This window comes from Piliocolobus tephrosceles, chromosome 1, assembly GCF_002776525.5.
Source record: "Piliocolobus tephrosceles isolate RC106 chromosome 1, ASM277652v3, whole genome shotgun sequence".
NCBI lineage: Eukaryota > Metazoa > Chordata > Mammalia > Primates > Cercopithecidae > Piliocolobus > Piliocolobus tephrosceles.
Genome location: NC_045434.1, coordinates 53781824 through 53800738, shown reverse-complemented (window position 1 = coordinate 53800738; position 18915 = coordinate 53781824). Strand labels below are relative to the sequence as shown.

The 18915-nt window shown below is 35.6% G+C and overlaps 1 protein-coding gene across 2 annotated transcripts in view; it reads left to right on the top strand.

Annotated features, from left to right (window-relative positions):
- Window positions 1-431: 431 nt before the first annotated feature.
- Window positions 432-18915, top strand: part of ASPM (assembly factor for spindle microtubules) — a 62247-nt gene continuing 43763 nt past the window's right edge. For both annotated transcript variants that reach the window (XM_023203393.2, XM_023203392.2), the window contains exons 1-10: window positions 432-984; window positions 2958-3101; window positions 3248-4727; window positions 7152-7256; window positions 11762-11908; window positions 13399-13644; window positions 14642-14709; window positions 16631-16772; window positions 17362-17492; window positions 18013-18188. In XM_023203393.2, the coding sequence (XP_023059161.2) occupies window positions 688-984; window positions 2958-3101; window positions 3248-4727; window positions 7152-7256; window positions 11762-11908; window positions 13399-13644; window positions 14642-14709; window positions 16631-16772; window positions 17362-17492; window positions 18013-18188 (2936 nt within the window). In that variant the 5' untranslated portion in view covers window positions 432-687. The remainder of the gene's footprint in view (window positions 985-2957; window positions 3102-3247; window positions 4728-7151; window positions 7257-11761; window positions 11909-13398; window positions 13645-14641; window positions 14710-16630; window positions 16773-17361; window positions 17493-18012; window positions 18189-18915) is intronic.

Sequence of the window (18915 nt, the reverse complement as noted above, 5' to 3'; positions counted from 1 at the left end):
CACTAAAATAAGCATGTTCACACAAACTAATTATCTTTACATATCTACCCTTCAGTCCTGGAAACCGCTACAGTAAAGTTAATACAATTCTGGGCAGGGTATGCATATGAGAGGAGTGACGTAAACCACTTTTTCTCTACTTTAAAGTTTTATCTATGATTGTTCCTGGAAACGGCAATGATTACTACATGTACTGTGGAAATGCTGTGACTCCCTTCCCTTCAGCACAACCAAAATCTAAAGGCAAATTTCAATTCTAAGCCCCGGGTTTCAGAGGGTGGCCAGGATTCCGCTACGAGTCTCACCTTCTCCGCAGACAGCGATTGGCGGCCGGATGCAATCATTCAAATGAAGCGCCGCCGTCTCATTGGCCAGGGGATGCTGCTCTCCGATTGGCCTCGTGATGAGGTGGGCGGTGCCCGGAGGTCCTCATTGGTGGAGGCGGGAAGTTTAAACAGAGTCAAAACGCCATACTTGTTTGGCTCCTCTTTTGAACTTGCGAGTTTGTTGGGCTTGTTTTCTGTTTTTTAGGGTGTAGGTTAGTGGAAAAGAAAAAGGGCCGAATTCACTCCCACGACCTTTACAGCCGCCCCTGAGGGGAAGCGGTCAGCGTAAGTCCCGGATCCCCGCTCCGGAGCACCCTCGTGGGAGCGGGGCAGGGAGATCCAGGGGAGTCTCGAAGCTGCCATGGCGAACCGGCGAGTGGGGCGAGGCTGCTGGGAGGTGAGCCCGACCGAGCGGAGGCCGCCCGCGGGGCTGCGGGGCCCCGCGACTGAGGAGGAGGCGTCTTCCCCACCAGTCCTGTCTCTCAGCCACTTCTGCAGGTCTCCTTTCCTCTGCTTCGGGGACGTTCTCCTAGGAGACTCACGGACGGTGCCTCTGGCCCTAGACAACCCTAACGAGGAGGTGGCAGAAGTGAAGATCTCCCACTTCCCGGCCGCGGACCTGGGCTTCAGCGTGTCGCAGCGCTGTTTCGTGTTGCAGGTAGGTCTTAGGAGGAGCGTGCCCCAGGCCGGTGCTCTGCTTCTCCGCTATGTTTCCTGCCACCCTCCTCAGGAGGGCTGACGCTTGGAAAAGAAATCAGAAAAGACCCTTAGATAATAAAGTCAGTTCCCTTTCACTTAATAACTGTGGGTGGGCCCTTGACGCATACACATGTGTGTGAGTATATATATGTATCAATATTATATATATATTCTCTAAATGAAGGCTAGGATAGACGCTAACTTGGGCGGTGACAGCATATCAACGCGCGCGCACTTAGCATCTTTAGGAGCAAATTGCATAGACTTCTCTGTTAAATTGACAAGCATTTTTACTAAACTTAAGACGTTGCGAAATGCTCTTGCAGTTCTAAATTATAGACAATGCGCTTTTTTAACACTGTTTTTTAAGATTGACAGGACTACCTTGGTTGGTTAAAGCAGCTTTTTTAGAATTACTTTCTATCAGCCATCTTAATATGCATTTTAGTTTCCATTTGTACCCTTAGAGTCGAGGTAACTGGGTTTTTTTTTTCCGGTGAAATACTGAGCCTTTGTTTTGACTAAATGCCTACAATAAAACCAAAAAAACCTATTCAGAGTTGTTTTCAGTATGTATGTGTACTGTGTGTGCACACTTTAGTATTTTAATCCTTTTTTTCTTGGCTGTAAGTGTAATTTTAATGCCGCATTAAATTTAATTTTATAAATGTTGTTTCAAGAACTCCTGTAGCTTTCTTTTACTTCATTGCATTTACAAGAGTAATGCTCCAATCCTCTTCACCAAAGATCGGAGAATTTGTGTTTTTATTTTGACTGCTGTGACCTTTCCATTGAGTAGAACCTCCAAAAGTGTGAAAACCGTTAGCCAAGGAGGTCTGAACTAGTAGGCTAATAACCACTTCTTTAGGCAGAATAAAAGAGATTCTAATCTGAGGTCCCTTAACTTGTGTGTCACCAATGGTTCATCTATCTACACTTCAGAACCTGCCCGCCTCGCCCCGCCCCTCTGTTTAATGAATCACTGCCTACTTTCCTTTCTTTGGAAAGACAGATTTCTTTTCTATCCACATCATACCTCAACTTACTTTTTTTTGTTATAATGTGGAGCTAAATTTTGTTGGGATTTTTAGAATAAACTATTTTATAGAGTAAAAATGCACCATTCTTATTTTTTTAAATCAGTTGTTTATGATGTTATATTATTTCTCCTTTAAAACAAAAACTTGTCTGTTTCTCCTGAAAAACAAAATTTGTTTTGTCATGTCAGTGTTTAAATTTGGCAGATTCTATTTACCTGCCAGGGTGTAGGGTGTAGATGTTAAAGTTCAAACTCTGGCATTAGATTGCCTGGGTTCTGATAGGTACCTGTGTGACTTTGGCAGACTTTTCTGGATATTAGTTACTTCATCTGTAAAATGTGCATAGTCATAGTACCTGCTTCCTAGGGATGTCAGCATTAAATGAGTTTTATAGGATACCTGCACTTATGCCTGGAACAATAATAACTGTTTAAGAAATCTCAGTTTGATGATATGGACCTTAGAGGAATTTGTGGGGAAAAAGGAATTTAGTTGATCATCTTTATATTTCATTTTAAATAAAGTCTTCATAATGCAAGATCATTTTGTTTGAAATAGAAGTACTCTACACATCTAAAAATTAGAAATGTACAATTAAATCTTTTGAAACCACTCAAACAAAATGATTAGAGACTTTCTGTTCTATTGCTTTAATACAGTTAAAATGTTATAATTTATTTTGTTGTGAACCTTGTTATTTTTAGTGGCTTTTTTTTCTTATAATTAAGTGAGCAGATAGGGTAGGAAAAATATATTTGATTTATTAAATGTGTAGTGTATAGAGTGTTGGTTAACAATTATTAAGCCCTACTATATTGTAAGTTGTATGTAAGGTGTTTTGGTTATTATGTAATTACTATTGTAATTATATAATGTATTGTTTTGATTATAGCCTAAAGAGAAAATTGTTATTTCTGTTGACTGGACACCATTCAAAGAAGGCAGAGTAAGAGAGATTATGACGTTTCTTGTAAATGATGTTCTGAAACACCAAGCTATATTACTAGGAAACGCAGAAAAGCAGAAAAAGAAAAAGGTAATGTTTTAACCATCCTGTGATTAAGAAAATGTTTAATAATAAGTAAAACTTATTTTGATAACAGGCTTGAAGTAATATTGCTTATTTAAAGGTAATATTCAATAGCTACAAACTTAATTGGTATATTTTCCTTATTTTTGCAGAGGAGTCTTTGGGATACCATTAAAAAGAAGAAAATTTCAGCCTCTACAAGTCACAACAGAAGGGTTTCAAATATTCAAAATGTTAATAAAACATTTAGTGTTTCCCAAAAAGTTAACAGAGTTAGGAGCCCACTACAAGCTTGTGAAAACTTGGCTATGAATGAAGGTGGTCTCCCAACAGAAAACAATTCTTTAACACTTGAAGAAAATAAAATACCCATATCACCTATTAGCCCTGCTTTCAATGAATGCCATGGTGCAACTTGCTTGCCACTTTCTGTACGTCGATCTACTACCTACTCATCTCTTCATGCATCAGAAAATAGGGAACTATTAAATGTAGACAATGCCAACGTTTCAAAAGTTTCTTTTAATGAGAAAGCTGTAGCTGAAACTACTTTTAATTCCATGAATGTTAGTGGTCAAAGTGGAGAGAATAGTAAACTTATTCTTACCCCCAACTATTCTTCAACTTTGAATGTTACACAAAGCCAAATAAATTTTCTAAGTCCAGATTCTTTTGTAAATAATAGTCATGGAGCTAATAATGAACTAGAATTAGTAACACGTCTTTCATCAGATATGTTTATGACAGATAATTCGAAGCCTGTGCATTTACAATCAACAACTGCACATGAAATTTATCAGAAAATTTTAAGTCCAGATTCTTTCATAAAAGATAATTATGGACTAAATCAGGATCTAGAATCAGAGTCAGTTAATCTTATTTTATCCCCAAATCAGTTTTTAAAAGATAACATGGCATATATGTGTACATCTCAGGAAACATGTAAAGTACCATTATCAAATGAAAATTCTCAAGTCCCACAATCTCCTCAAGACTGGAGCAAAAGTGAAGTTTCACCATGTATTCCTGCATGTCAGGGTTCAAAATCTCCCAAAGCTATTTTTGAAGAACTAGTAGAAATGAAGTCAGATTACTACAGTTTCATAAAACAAAATAATCCTAAATTTTCTGCAGTTCAGGATATTTCTAGTCATAGCCACAATAAACAACCTAGGAGACGCCCAATACTTTCTGCCACTGTTACAAAAAGGAAACCCACATGTACCAGAGAAAACCAAACTGAGATTAATAAACCAAAAGCAAAAAGATGTCTCAACAGTGCAGTGGGTGAACATGAAAAAGTAATAAATAATCAAAAGGAAAAAGAAGACTTTCATTCTTATCTTCCAGTCATAGATCCAGTATTAAGTAAATCTAAGAGTTATAAAAACCAAATAATGCCCTCTTCGACAATAGCTTCAGTTGCTCGGAAAAGAAAGAGTGATGGAAGCATGGAAGATGCAAATGTGAGAGTTGCAGTTACAGAACATACAGAAGTGCGAGAAATCAAAAGAATCCATTTTTCTCCCTCAGAGCCTAAAACTTCAGCTGTTAAGAAAACAAAAAATGTGATAACACCCATCTCAAAATGTATTAGCAACAGAGAGAAATTAAACCTGAAGAAGAAAACGGGTGAGTCTTGTTTATAAATCTGAAGTATACCTGTAAAGGGCATACTTCCTTTTGGTTTAGTAAATCTGCTATTGATAAGCTTGTATTAACTTATACTTTTTACTTATTTGCTAGGTACATTTCCTTAGCAAATGTGAATACAGCTTATGTGACATCTTGTATCTGCCTGATAACTATTTTTCTTTGCTGTTTCTTGTAGATGCGTTCTGATCAGATAACAAATTCTTTGATAATAAGGAACATACCTATTTTAATCTCCTACAAGAAGTACAATAAAAGATGAATTAATGGATAAGTGAATAAATGAACAAATAAGCCACTGAAGGGTCGACACTCACACCTACTGTTTGTTTGAGGCAGCCACCTGGTTGAGCCTCTTGTCTAGAATTAGAATTGTACATATTGGGTATCTGATTTATGAGCCTATGTGAGAGGCAAGTAAGTCACCACGAGTGGCTCTTTCTACCTCTGACAAATTTAAAGGAACGGAGAAGGCAATTTTTCTAGATATATTTATTTGACTGATAAGGTACCTACTATATGATGTGCATTTTTCTAGGCACTGTGTACACAGCGAGGAAAGGTATAATTCCTGTTCTCAAGTTGTGTTCACTCCTGTGATTATGCTATGCTAAGGGAATTATGGAAGCACAAAAGCAGAGGGTTTGTGTGTAAATTGCAAGGAAGTATGAGATGGTTCCAAGGAAGACTTCCTAAAGAAGAAAATGGTTCCAGGGAGAGGGAGTAATTTCTGTAAGGTTTCAGATTGAGGAATTTCTCCTTAGAAATTTACTTTTTAAATGTTCCAATTTAGTCATGTGCCTTATTTTCACAATTGATATAGGTTTGAGATTCCTTTAAAACAAGGGTAAGCAAACTGTTCCTCTATTGGTCCAGATAGTAAACATCTTAGGCTTTGCAGGCCACATAGATCTGCATTGCAATTACTCAACTCTGCTCCCCTTGTGGGAGAACAACTATAGACAATGTGCAAATCAAGGAGTATGGCTGTGTTTCAGTAAACTTGTATTCATAAACACCGAAATTTAAATTTTAAGTAAGTTTTCTGTTTTATGAAATGTTATTCTTTTGATTTTTTTTTTTTTAACTCTTTACAAATGTAAAAGCTGTATTTAGCTCTTGGAACATACAAAAACAGTCAGGAGGATTTTGCATGGGGAATAGATGTAGTTTGCTGACCCCTGCTCTTATTAGCTCTTTGCTTATATTTAGTAGCAGTATATGCTATTGTGAAACCTGTTTTTGAAAGAGTGAACTGCTATTCCAATAGGTTATTTGCTACTGTGATTTGTATTGCCTTTTCTTTGGTAGCCACCTGGCATTATATCAACCATCTTGTTTTTACATATTTGAGAATCAGCCTGTTATTCTCTATCACTTTTCTAATAAGTTGGTATTAAGGGTTGTTGCTTCCACTATTAAAATAACTCTCCTCTGATTTGTCTCCATTGACTGTTTTAATTTGTCTCACCATATCCACCTTGGGTCATTGTAATAACTGCTTTGTAATTTTCTGTTTCTAATCTTGACCCTGTTCATTCCATCGTCCATACTGTTTTCTTAAATATAAATGAGGGTTTTTATTTCTTTGATTAAAATTCTTCACTGGCATAGTAGGTGCTTCAAAGTGATTAATAGTGGAGTTTCTATAACTATACTGCCTTTGTTCAAATCTTTGCTACTTACTAGCTTATGTGACCTTAGACCATGTGACTTATTTGCTCAAAGCCTCAGTATCCTAATTATATACATTGTGGTAATAATAGTACACTCCTCATAAATTTGTTCTCATAATTGTGTGAGAAAAAGATTATGATAGTGCCTGGCACAAAGTATTTAACTATTAGCTGCCACTATTATTTTGAACATTGTTGAACTCCTCCCTACCTCTTCTAACCTCTTGTATGTCATTTCCGATGTGTACTCTTTGCTTCATCCTTATTGCAGTTCTGGCAACAGGCCACATTCCTTATGCCTAATTTTAATTTCATAAGTTAACTCAAGTAGATTCCCATTTGGGAAGGCTCTTCTACCATTTTTAAACTTTTTTTTTTTTTTTTAACCAGACTGAGTACTACTTCAGGGCTGGGACCATATTTTTCAATTCTGCATATTCTTAGCATTTCGCAAAGAGTCTGGAATATACAGACATGATAAGTTGTCATTGAATCTAGACTTAGCCTCTATAAACACAAAATAAATTGTGGTTTATGGTCTGTAACTTCTGGATGTTGGTTTGATAAACCACCGAATTCATAGCATTAGTGCCTGGAGTACAGTGGTTATTAAGTTTTGCTAAATGAATATGATTGTGAAGACCCCAAACTTTAACTTTCAAATCACTGACCTATTTAGGGAATTTGTATTTTAATGCTCCTAATTTTGTTTTCTAATTTATTTTAGATTTATTAATATTTAAAACTCCAATTTCTAAAACAAACAGAAGGACAAAACCCATTATCGCTGTGGCACAGTCCAATTTGACCTTCATAAAACCATTAAAAACAGGCAAGTATTTATTGTACTTAAACTCTCTGAAAACATGACATTGAATGAAGCATTAATTGCATTTCACATGGAAATGAATTGATTTTTGTTGTTCAATAAAAGCCTGGAAGAATTGTTAAAGTGTATATTAAAATGACAGGATATTCTGTCAACTTTCTATTTGATAAAAGAAATAAAGACCAAATGTTCCATAGATCAGTAGGGTCACTACAGTAATCTATTGTATATTTCAAAATAGCTAGAAGAGAATAACTGATGTTTCTAGCATAAAGAAAAGACGGATATTTGGACTACGGGTGCCCGCCACCACGCCCGGCTAATTTTTTGTATTTTTGGTGGAGACGGGGTTTCACCGTGCTGGCCGGGATGGTCGCGATCTCCTGACCTCGTGATTTGCCCCCCTCGGCCTCCCAGGGGACAGCCTGGTCAAAAACATGGGTTGTTACCCGATGCTGTGGTAGGGAGTATGTATGAAGTGAAAGTTGGAAAAGGGATGGTCAGAGACCATCACTCCCCTTGGGGAGTTTTCCAAGCGGAAAATGAAAATCACTGTGACTTCGTTAAGCTCCTAGATATGCTTCTTTGTACCAATATGGAAAAATCTAAAAGAAAAAAACCCACACTCAGCACTATGAATGTGATAGGTACCAAAAACTGCAGAAAATGGGCTTTACAGATGTGGGCCCAGACAACCAGCCACTTAGTTTTCAAGACATCTTTGAAGCTAAAAGACAAGACTTCTATGATCAATGTCAGAAGGAAGAAGAAGAATTGAAACAGATTTATGCAGCGAGTCAAGGAGAAAGAAGCAACATTTAAAGAAGCTGAAAAAGAACTGCACGACAATTTCGAGCATCTTAAAAGAATTCAACAGGAGGAGATAAGGAAGCTCGAGGAAGAGAAAAAACAACTGGAAGGAGAAATAATAGATTTTTATAAAATGAAGGCTGCTTCTGAAGCACTGCAGACTCAGCTGAGCACCAATACAAGGAAAGACAAACATCGTAAAAGAGTTTCTCTTAATTTTCTATTTGAGAGCCCTATCATTCTACATCTCAACTTCCTGTGAGATTGTATTTGTAGCATTTAACTCTGAAGTTCTCATTTTAAAAATTGGCTTGCTTATTGTATATTTTCCCCAACTAAAGTGTGAACTCCTAGCAGGCTGTGGTGGCTCATGCTTGTGATCCCAGCACTTCGGGAGGCAGAGGCGGGTAGACCACCTGAGGTCAGGAATTCAAGACCAGCCTGACCAGGATGATGAGGCCTTGTCCCTGCTGGGAATACAAGAGTTGGCTGGGCGTAGTGGCCAGTGCCTGTGGTCCCAGCTGCTTGGGAGGCTGAGGCGGGAAAGTCACTTGGGCCCCGGAGGTGGAGGTTGCAGTAAGCTGGGGTCTTGCCATTGCACTCCAGCCTGGGCGACAAGGGAGGGACTCCATCTCAAGAAATAAAGAAAAAGATGTGAACTCCCTGAAGACAGGTCCTATGTCCATCTTTTCAGATTCTGTATCCTGGCACTTAGGACGTAGACTAACACGAAGATGATGTTCGATCAATATTTGCCAAAATGTAAAAACAAACATGTAACATCATGTAAAAGGAGCTGGTTAGGCGGAGAAATTTCTTTACCATAGTCCTGCTTGTGGATCCGGTAGTGACTTTTACATTTTTTATCTAAATAGAAGCTGGAGGCTTTGTTGGGGACTCATAGGCATAAAATATTATGTTACATAAATCTAATTAATAGGCCTATTTTCCTTTTTAAATTCTACTAATAATTTCTTGATAGTTTTTATTATGATAAAAGATTGGATTTTGATTAGAACTCCCATGCTTTTGTGTCACACTTAAAACTGATATTAGAATAAAGAATTCAAAAGCTAGAGAAAATCAGAGTACAATGAGGAGCCATGAGTTGCATTTGAATGATAATATTATGTCTTACAGATTTGGGATATACACTAAAGTTATCAAAGTTGTAGAAAATAAGGCCGGGTGCGGTGGCTCACACCTGTGGTCCCAGCACTTTGGGAGACCAAGGTGGGCGGATCACTTGAGGTCAGGAGTTTGGAACCAGCCCCGCCGGCATGGTGAAACCCCGTCTCTACTGATAATGCAGAAGTTGGCCGGGGGTGGTGACATGCACCTGTAGTCCCTACTACTCAAAAGGCTGAGGTGGGAGAGTTGCTTGTATCCAGGAGGCAGAGGTTGCAGCGAGCAGAGATTGTCCCACTGCACTCTAGCATGAGTGACAGAGCGCTATGAGTCACCACACCTGGTATGAGCCACCATGCCCAGCCCACAATGACTTTTATACATGTTGTTAAATCATCTTACAGATTTTATAATTTGGGGGAAGAAAAATTTTACTAAATGATCTTTTATTGGAAACTCTACAAGAACCAGAATCTTTGCTTTGTTCACTTATGTATCCATTCCTAGGCCTAGAACAGTGTCTGACACATACCGGCAATTATTCGTTGAATAAATGGACCCAGCAGCATAAATTAAAAGTAGATTATTGACTTTCAAAAGATAATTAATGTAACTTACTTACTGCTTCTGAACATGTTTTGTGGGTTATATTGCTGAGGGACCTTTATCTTCTCATTCTTTCATCTTAATCCAATGTTACTAAAATTGAAATCACCAATATTAGTCCATATCTAAAACTAATATCTACCTTATAAAAATTATCACTCTGCTGCATTTGAGAATAGACTTTTTAGGTAATAATGGTATGATCCATAGGGTTTTTTTTAGGACACAGAAGGATTCATGCTAACAGAACATTTTATTTTCTATTTTCCCAGAGCTATAAAACATGATATTATATGATACTATAAGGCATATTTTTATTCTCTTCATAATATTTTTCTAAAACAAATTAGTGTTTTATTCCCATATAACTTTTAATTTTATAAGTAAATATTTATCTCTTTCAGCTCCAGTTTTATGTGTAATAGAGTTTCCAGATTTATATAGCATGGAAAGTTTTAATAAGTCAGAGTTACTGATTTTTGCCAGCCATTTTCTCAATTATTTACTTCTTTTATCTTTAATTGATTTTTTTTGTAGTGACAAGTTTTGTTTCTATTCTCATTTCCTTTTGTGTATATTCTATGTATATTTTGTTTTTGTTTACTATGAAAATTACATATAACATCCTAGAGTTATAACATTCTAATTTGAATTTATTTCAACTTAGCTTCAATGACATACCAAAATTCTACTGCTATATAGCTCTACTCTTTTTAGGTTATTGATGCAACAGATTATATCTTTATTCATTGTACACCACCTAACAAATTTATAATTGCATTTACTGCATTTGCCTTTTAAATCCTATAGAAAATAAAAAGCGGTGTTACAAACCAAAATTACAATAATACTGTTTTTCGTTTGTTTATGTATTTACCTTTACCAGAGAGCTTTATATGTTCATATAGTTGCTTACTTATATAGTTACTGCCTAGAGCTCATTTATTTCAACCTGAAGGACTTTAACACTTCTTGTATGGCAAATTTAGAGATAAATGGATTTTTTCAGCTTTAAAAAAAAAAAATCTGAAAATGTCTTATTTCTCCCTAATTTCTTAAGGACAAGTTTTCTAGCTATCGATTTCTCAATTGACAGGTTTCTTCATTATTTTAAATATATAATCCACTGCCTACTGGCCTTCAAGTTTTCTGCTGAGAAATCAGCTGCTAATGTTATCCAGATCCCTTGTCTGTGAGAGTTGCGCTTCTCTCTGAGCTTTCAAGATTCTCACATTGTCTTTTTTTTTGTTGTTTTTTGGAACAGAGTCCTGCTCTGTCACCTGGGCTGAGTGCAGTGGTGGCATCTCAGCTCACTGAGACCTCCGTCTCTTGGGTTTGGGTGATTCTCCCGTCTCAGCCTCCCAGGTAGCTGGGGCTACAGGCATGTGCCACCATGCCCAACTAGTTTATTTGTGTTTTTGGTAGAGATGGGGTTTTGCCATGTTGCCCAGGCTGGTCACAAACTCCTGGCCTCAAGCAGTCTGCCCAGGACTACCATTTACCCAGTAATCTCATTACTTGGTAAAGACCCAAAGGAAAATAAAGCATTCTACCAAAAAGGCAATAACAACAACAAAAAAGACAGATATTTAAGGTGATGGATATCCCAAGTACACTGACCTGATTTATATAAATTCTATGAATATATTATCACATGTACCTCAAAAATATGTACATCTATTATGCGTCAATTATAAAAAAGGTATTCTATCAGACTTTAATGCAGTTGACTTGTGGTGGTTTAGTATTTTTAAATAACCAGGAAATATTGCTTTACTTTTCCCCATTTTGCTCTGATTACATTTCATACCCAAAATGCTTTCAGCTCTTTCCTGCAGGTAGTAGAAAAGCAAATATTGTTCAGTGTTTTAATGATGGTATTGCTAGTAAAAGTGGCTTTTGCTATATATTGTACAATAAGTTAAAGGAAATTTTCTTATGTAGTAACCTAATTGTATTCTTAGATATTCCCAGACACCCGATGCCATTTGCTGCAAAAAACATGTTTTATGATGAGCGCTGGAAGGAAAAGCAGGAACAGGGCTTCACTTGGTGGTTAAATTTTATATTAACCCCTGATGACTTCACTGTAAAAACAAATATTTCTGAAGGTAAACGTTAAATTAATGTTTAAATTTAATAATACTTTTAACAGATAAAATTTTTAACATACTTTGTCATTCTTTAATTATACGTAGTTATTATAATTAATGGCATAATTCCCTGTTCATTAGCCTAAATGCTTGTATAGGTAAGAATTTTTACTTCCGTAAATTTATATATGTAGATTTTCTTTACCAAAAGTACTGAAATATACTTTTTGTTCTCTATTCTTTCTTATCAGTCAATGCAATCAGTCCTGTGTGGCCTGCCCACTTTGGGCATATTGTCCCACTATTAAATACCTTAGTTTAAGAAGTATGTTGGAAAGCTCTAGGATTATGAGGAAACTAAACACCAATTCATATGAGGAATTTTTGAACATTTCAGTGTTTGTTCTGGAAAAGAGAAAACTTGGGAAAGGGACCGGGTAGAGATGTGCCTGTCAAACATTTGAAGTGTTCTCTTGTGAAAGAGAAGGAAACTTAACTTTTGTGCAGCTCCTGCATAGAAGTTATAGGGATCAATTTCAGTTCAAGATAAGGAAAAGTTCTTATAAATGTTTAAATTGTCGAACCATCATATCAGCTAACTTTTAAAGTGATGATTTTCCTATTGTTCTGGTGTTCAGACAGATACTGATTTATTTTTGTCAGAGAAGCACGTGTATAGGATTTTTTTTCTTTTTTTGCTTTTGGAGACAAGGTCTCACTCCCTTACTCAGTCTGGAGTGCATTGATGTGATCACAGCTCACTGTGACCTATGCTTCCCAGGCTCAAGCAATCTTGCTCCCTCAATCTCCTGAGTAGTTGTGACTACAGGTGCACACCACCATGCCTGGCTAGTTTTTTATTTTTAAATAGAAGAGTTCTTGCTATGTTGCCAGAGTTGGTCTTGAACTCCTGGGCTCGAGTAATTCACCTTCCTTGGCTTCCCAAAGGGCTGGGATTACAGGTGTGAGCAATTGTACCTGGCTGGATTTTTACATTAAAAGGGTTTTTGGATTAGATGCTCTCTAAGTAGTGATCTTAGAGATCACTTAAAAAAAAAACAAAAAAAAAAAAAACTTTTTTCCAAAAGGAAGCAAAGCCCCATTTTTAGTTATTTTCCTAAAAGAAAATGTGTTTTATAAAAGATTAAATTACATTTCAAAATTCAATTGATTTTTTAAAATTATATTCCTTAGAAACTTGACTTTTATCGATTTATAAAAAGGACAGGAACAGATAAACCAGTTAGGAGGTTAATTCAGTAGTCTGGATTAGAGATAACCATGTTTGAATCTGTGATAGTAGAGGCAGTGAGAAGTGGCTAGACTTGGAATACATTTTGCAGGTAGAGCTAACAGGTTGCAATAATAGACTGGCCTAAGGAGTAAGCTTGGAGCGGGTGAGGAATAGATTCTGTTTTTACCATCTGAAATTGCATTTTATTGCTGGATTTAAGAATATATAGAGATATTGTTTAACCAGAAACATTCTTTCTTTTGTTTTCACCCAGTAAATGCTGCTACTCTTCTTTTGGGAGTAGAGAATCAACATAAAATAAGTGTTCCTAGAGCACCGACAAAAGAGGAAATGTCTCTCAGAGCTTATACTGCTCGGTGTAGGTTAAACAGACTACGTCGTGCAGCATGTCGTTTGTTTACTTCTGAAAAAATGGTTAAAGCTATTAAAAAGCTTGAAATTGAAATTGAAGCTAGGCGGTTAATTGTTCGAAAAGATAGACACCTATGGAAAGATGTGGGTAAGAAGATTGCAGAAATCTTGACATTAATTCTTTAAAAACATTCAAGAGGTTTTGTGGTTTTTTTCCCCCGGATTTATTGACATATAATTGACAAGTGAAAATGGCATATATTTAAGATATACAACATGATGTTGATATATGTATATATTATTAAGTGATTATAACAATCAAGCCAATTAATATATCTACTCACATAGTTACCTTCTTGTGTGTATGTGTGGTGAAAACATTTAAGAAGTACTGTCGGCAAATTTCAAGTATACAAGTCACTGTTATTAACTATAGTCATCATGGTATACATTAGATCTCCAGAATTTATTCATCCTGCATAACTGAAACTTTACACCCCTTTGACAGCATCACCCCAGTCCCTCTAACCCCATTGTCTGGCAACCACCATTCTCTGTGCTTCTATGACTTCAACTTTTTTAGATTTCACATGTAAATGAGATCATACAGTATTTGTTTTTCTATGCTTAGGCTATTTCACTTTGCATAATATCCTCCAGATTGATCCATGTTATCACAAGTGACAGGATTTCTTTCATTTTTAAGGCTGAATAGTACTTCATTATATATAAATATATATATTTATCATATATTTATGTTTACATATACATACACACACATACACATACCCCACATTTTCTTTATCCACTTATTCACTGATGGACACTTAGATTGATTCCATATCTTGGATATTGTGGATAATGCTGCAATGAACATAAGAATGCAGGTATCTCTTCCAGATACTGATGTCCCCAAGATATTTTGTATTTCAAAGCTAGGTATACATGCTTTAGCTTTTCTGCCAAAAATCCCACATACTTGAATATGATCACGTATATTTAAGACTAGAAGTGTATTTTATTTAAATTAACTTATTTCATATAAGCAATTATTTTTTCCCACTGATATACTCTCCATGAAGTTTTATTTCTTATCTCTGTTTGATTATCGATTTAAACTTATTTGCCTTTGACATGCATTTCAGGAGAACGTCAGAAAGTCCTGAATTGGCTGTTGTCCTACAATCCTTTGTGGCTTCGAATTGGTCTAGAGGTAAGCATACATTTCAGATTTCTAACACAATATTTTTTTGTGATATACTTTTTGTAAAATAGACTCATTTTATTAAAATGCGGTTTTACTTATAAAAGTTTAAAGTCATTAGGTTAGCTTTATTCATCTTTTAGTATAAAATGTAAGACCCTTAATAAATGCTTGTTAGGTAAATAGACTATGCCATTATATATTATTACACCGTATTGTAATATAGCATTTTACTGTACAGTCTCTTTAAACATAACTTGGTGCTGGATGTAATGACAACTATAGTAAACTCGTTTTTGAAAATTTACAAATGCAAAGACAAGGCTGCTTTGAATACATTTTCTAATTTAAATTTCTTAAAACTCAGTGAACTATGTATTATTAGTTCCACTTCATTAACGAAGCAGAAGCTTAGATGTTAAAGTGACTTGCCCTATGCCAATTATTGGTCAGGAATTGAACCTATACCAATCTGATGAAATAGTACTCATAAAAATGTCATCAGGATTTGCATTCTTTACATAGTACTTGGCTTTGTAATATCTAGAACGTTGAAACCAACTGAATTAGAAAGATACTATTAATAATTGGCTGTTTAAAGACTTTTTATTAAAAATATCTTTTGTGGATCTGTATTCTTTAGTCTTTTGTTAGTATGCTTTCACATTTTTTCTAGGTTTCTTACCTTCTTAATGTAGGGTCTCCTATTACTATTTCAATTTATTCCAGGTTTTGGAATAGAAGAGTCTTTGGGACCAAACAGGATCTTTGTAATAATCTGACTTTTATGTACCAATAAATTGAGGTCCAGAGGAAATAAATAATAAGCTTACTGTGGTTACACAGCATTATGGTGTCATTGCTGGGATTTCTTATTTCAATTCCAGTGTCCTTTCCCTTTAAATAGTTGGCAAGTTACATATCAATTAGCTCTACTTCACATGTGAAAGAATTCTGGAACCTCAATTGAAATAGAGCTCCCCATATTTGGGACATAGCTTTTCTGTGGCAAAAATAAAATCAAGAACTTTGTGTGGAACCTTGCAATGCTTTTTAAAACCTCTTTGATGTAATTTGTATCATCTCCACCCACATTCCATTAGCCAAAGCACATTATCTAGCTAAGCACAAGCTACTTAGGAATGTATTAACCTCCTGCAAGTCACAGCAAGTTTATGGCAGGTGGTGGAGATGTATAATCTTTTTACAGGTACCTTATTACTACACCCTAGGATTCTTTAAATAAATGGACATGACCTTTGAGGATTTTAAGAAAATTTCAAAGGCCAAAAAAAGTAAATAAAGATAAATTCCTCTGTTTTGATAGATAATACTTCATACTTTTCCATGCTTTAATCTTTATATTTTGTCAATGTAGGGTTGCAGAATTTGATTTTTTTTAAGTTTTTTCTAATTGATTTTAAAATTATTAATAAGCACGCTAATGTTAAACTAATTTTATATTTAAATCATTGATTATAAATAGACTTGTACTTTCCAGATTATCTTGGATGATTTGCAGATGTTTTCTACCTTGATAACTATTATAAAAATTTGAGTATTTCGGTTTCCGTTATAACTTCATGATGTACTTAATGGGGCAGTTATAGATAAATTTGAACAACATGCCTATATTTGATAATTCTTTAACTTAAATGAAAAAATTAAATTCAGAATGTTACTTGTCAGATGATTAAAACTTATCTTAGCCCTGAGCTTTGTCTTTTTTCATTACGAAGTATACCATTATACACTAAGAAATACATAAATCATGTATGCATAGTTTAAAGAAGTTATTTAGCAAATAACCATGTCATTTAGAAAGTAGAACATTGCCAGTTCCATAGGTTATGGTCTGCCATTCCTCAGTCACATCCCTTTGTTTCTTAGAGATAGCATAATTCTGACTTTGGCTTTAATTTATTTTCAGACAATTTATGGAGAACTCATATCTTTGGAAGATAACAGTGATGTCACAGGGTTGGCTATGTTTATTCTGAATCGCTTACTTTGGAATCCCGATATAGCAGCTGAGTATAGACACCCCACTGTTCCTCATCTGTATAGAGATGGTAAATATCTCCGCCTCTCCTAGATTCTCTCCACACTATATATAAATGGCTTATTGTCATTCTTTCTGTTTCTGTTTACATTTTCCTTTCTCAAAGAAACCAATCTAAATAAGTCTCTATTTCTAGTACTCTCCCTTCATCCACCCTCATTCCCCATCAATTCCTTCATCACTATTTATAATTCTATTTGTTGTCTCTACCCATCCTCTTCCCCCAGTAGGTTATAAGTCCTATGAGGGTCATGTTTGTTGTAGTTTGGTGCTATATATCTAACACATGATGGTGCCTGCATGTAGTAGATGTTCATTAAATGTTGAGTAAGACCAACTAAATCTCTTGATGCCTCTGTGCCTATTTCCTCATCTGTGAATTGAAAATATTAAGTGGTGCATACCGGTCCCATAGAGTTATTGGGAGGATTAAATGGATTTATACACATACAGCACTAAAAAAGGCACAGTGTTTTAGTTGTGCTTGCTACCCCCCACTTTTTGTTTTACTAACACATTATTATTATGATCATCATATTTTAAAATGAAATCTACCTTGCATAGATGAACTTGCTATGCTTTTTTGTACTTTCTTTAAGGTCATGAAGGAGCTTTGTCCAAGTTTACATTGAAAAAGTTATTGTTGTTGGTCTGTTTTCTTGATTATGCTAAAATTTCCAAACTCATTGATCATGATCCTTGTCTCTTCTGTAAAGATGCCGAATTCAAGGTATGCTTTTCATTTTATGCTTTATATTTTATATTTCCCATTTATGACTTTTGCTTGCTTTTATGGTATATTTTCTCTTTAGAAAAAAATTAGTTTTCTAAAGAATAATACTCAGGGGAGTAAAATAGGAATGCCTGTCTAGTGAGTCCCATCAGTAATTCTAACCATCCCTGATTTGTATTGGTTTACCTTTCACCAGCACATCATCATTACTCTTAATTTTGACTTGAAAATAGATTAAACTATGCTTCTGAAGATTTAATTTTTGAGAAAATGTCTTTCCTAATTTTGATGTAGTATATTATCACATTAATGCTAGTTTTTATAGTGTATTATTATGAGCAACTTTTAGAAAGATCTTAAGTTGGAAATATATGAAATTTGCATTATTAATGTATAATATGAAACTATTTTTATACCATTTTATTTTTATATGTACAGAATTATTTGGAGGATTTGTTTTTATTATAAGCAAAATTATCATATTGGAATATAATATCTAGAACTTATTTCTTTATAGGCTAGTAAAGAAATCCTTTTGGCTTTTTCACGAGATTTCCTAAGTGGTGAAGGTGACCTTTCCCGTCACCTTGGCTTATTGGGATTACCTGTTAACCATGTTCAGACACCATTTGATGAATTTGATTTTGCCATTACAAATCTTGCTGTAGACTTGCAGTGTGGAGTGCGCCTTGTGTAAGTATAAGAAATAGAATTATTTTGCTTAATGGAATAGACTAATATTTTCTGGAAAACACTTTTTTTGTAATTATTCAATGTTGCTCTTTCATTTAGTACAATAAATTTAGTATTGAAAAAATGGAGATTTCTTTTTCAGGGAAATAGTACATCAATATTATGTGCAGAAACTTTGTCTCCTAGCCACACTTTTTTTCCTGGTGGCATGTGACTAGGGCTCATGGATAATAATTACTGATGTCTCAAAATAGGAGTTGGGAAGACCTTTACACTAATTCAAATATCAAACATTGAAATAACATTTTTTTTGTTTTTTTTGAGACAGAATCTCACTCTGTCACCCAGGCTGGAGGGCAGTGGCCTGGTCTTGGCTCACTGCAAGCTCCGCCTCCTGGGTTCACATTCTCCTGCCTCAGCCTCCCGAGGACCTGGGACTATAGGCGCCCGCCACCATGCCTGGCTAATTTTTTGTATTTTTTTTTTTTTTATTAGAGACGGGGTTTCACCGTGTTAGCCAGGATGGTCTCGATCTCCTGACCTCGTGATCCGCCCACCTCGGCCTCCCAAAGTGCTGGGATTACAGGTGTGAGCCACTGCGCCCGGCCGAAATGACACTTTTTATTGACAGTGGTTTCATGAGTTTTATATCATTTGAGATCACTTTTAGTAGTATGAACCTTGTTTTACATATGAGGAGAAAAAGATGAAGTGGTAGAATAGATTG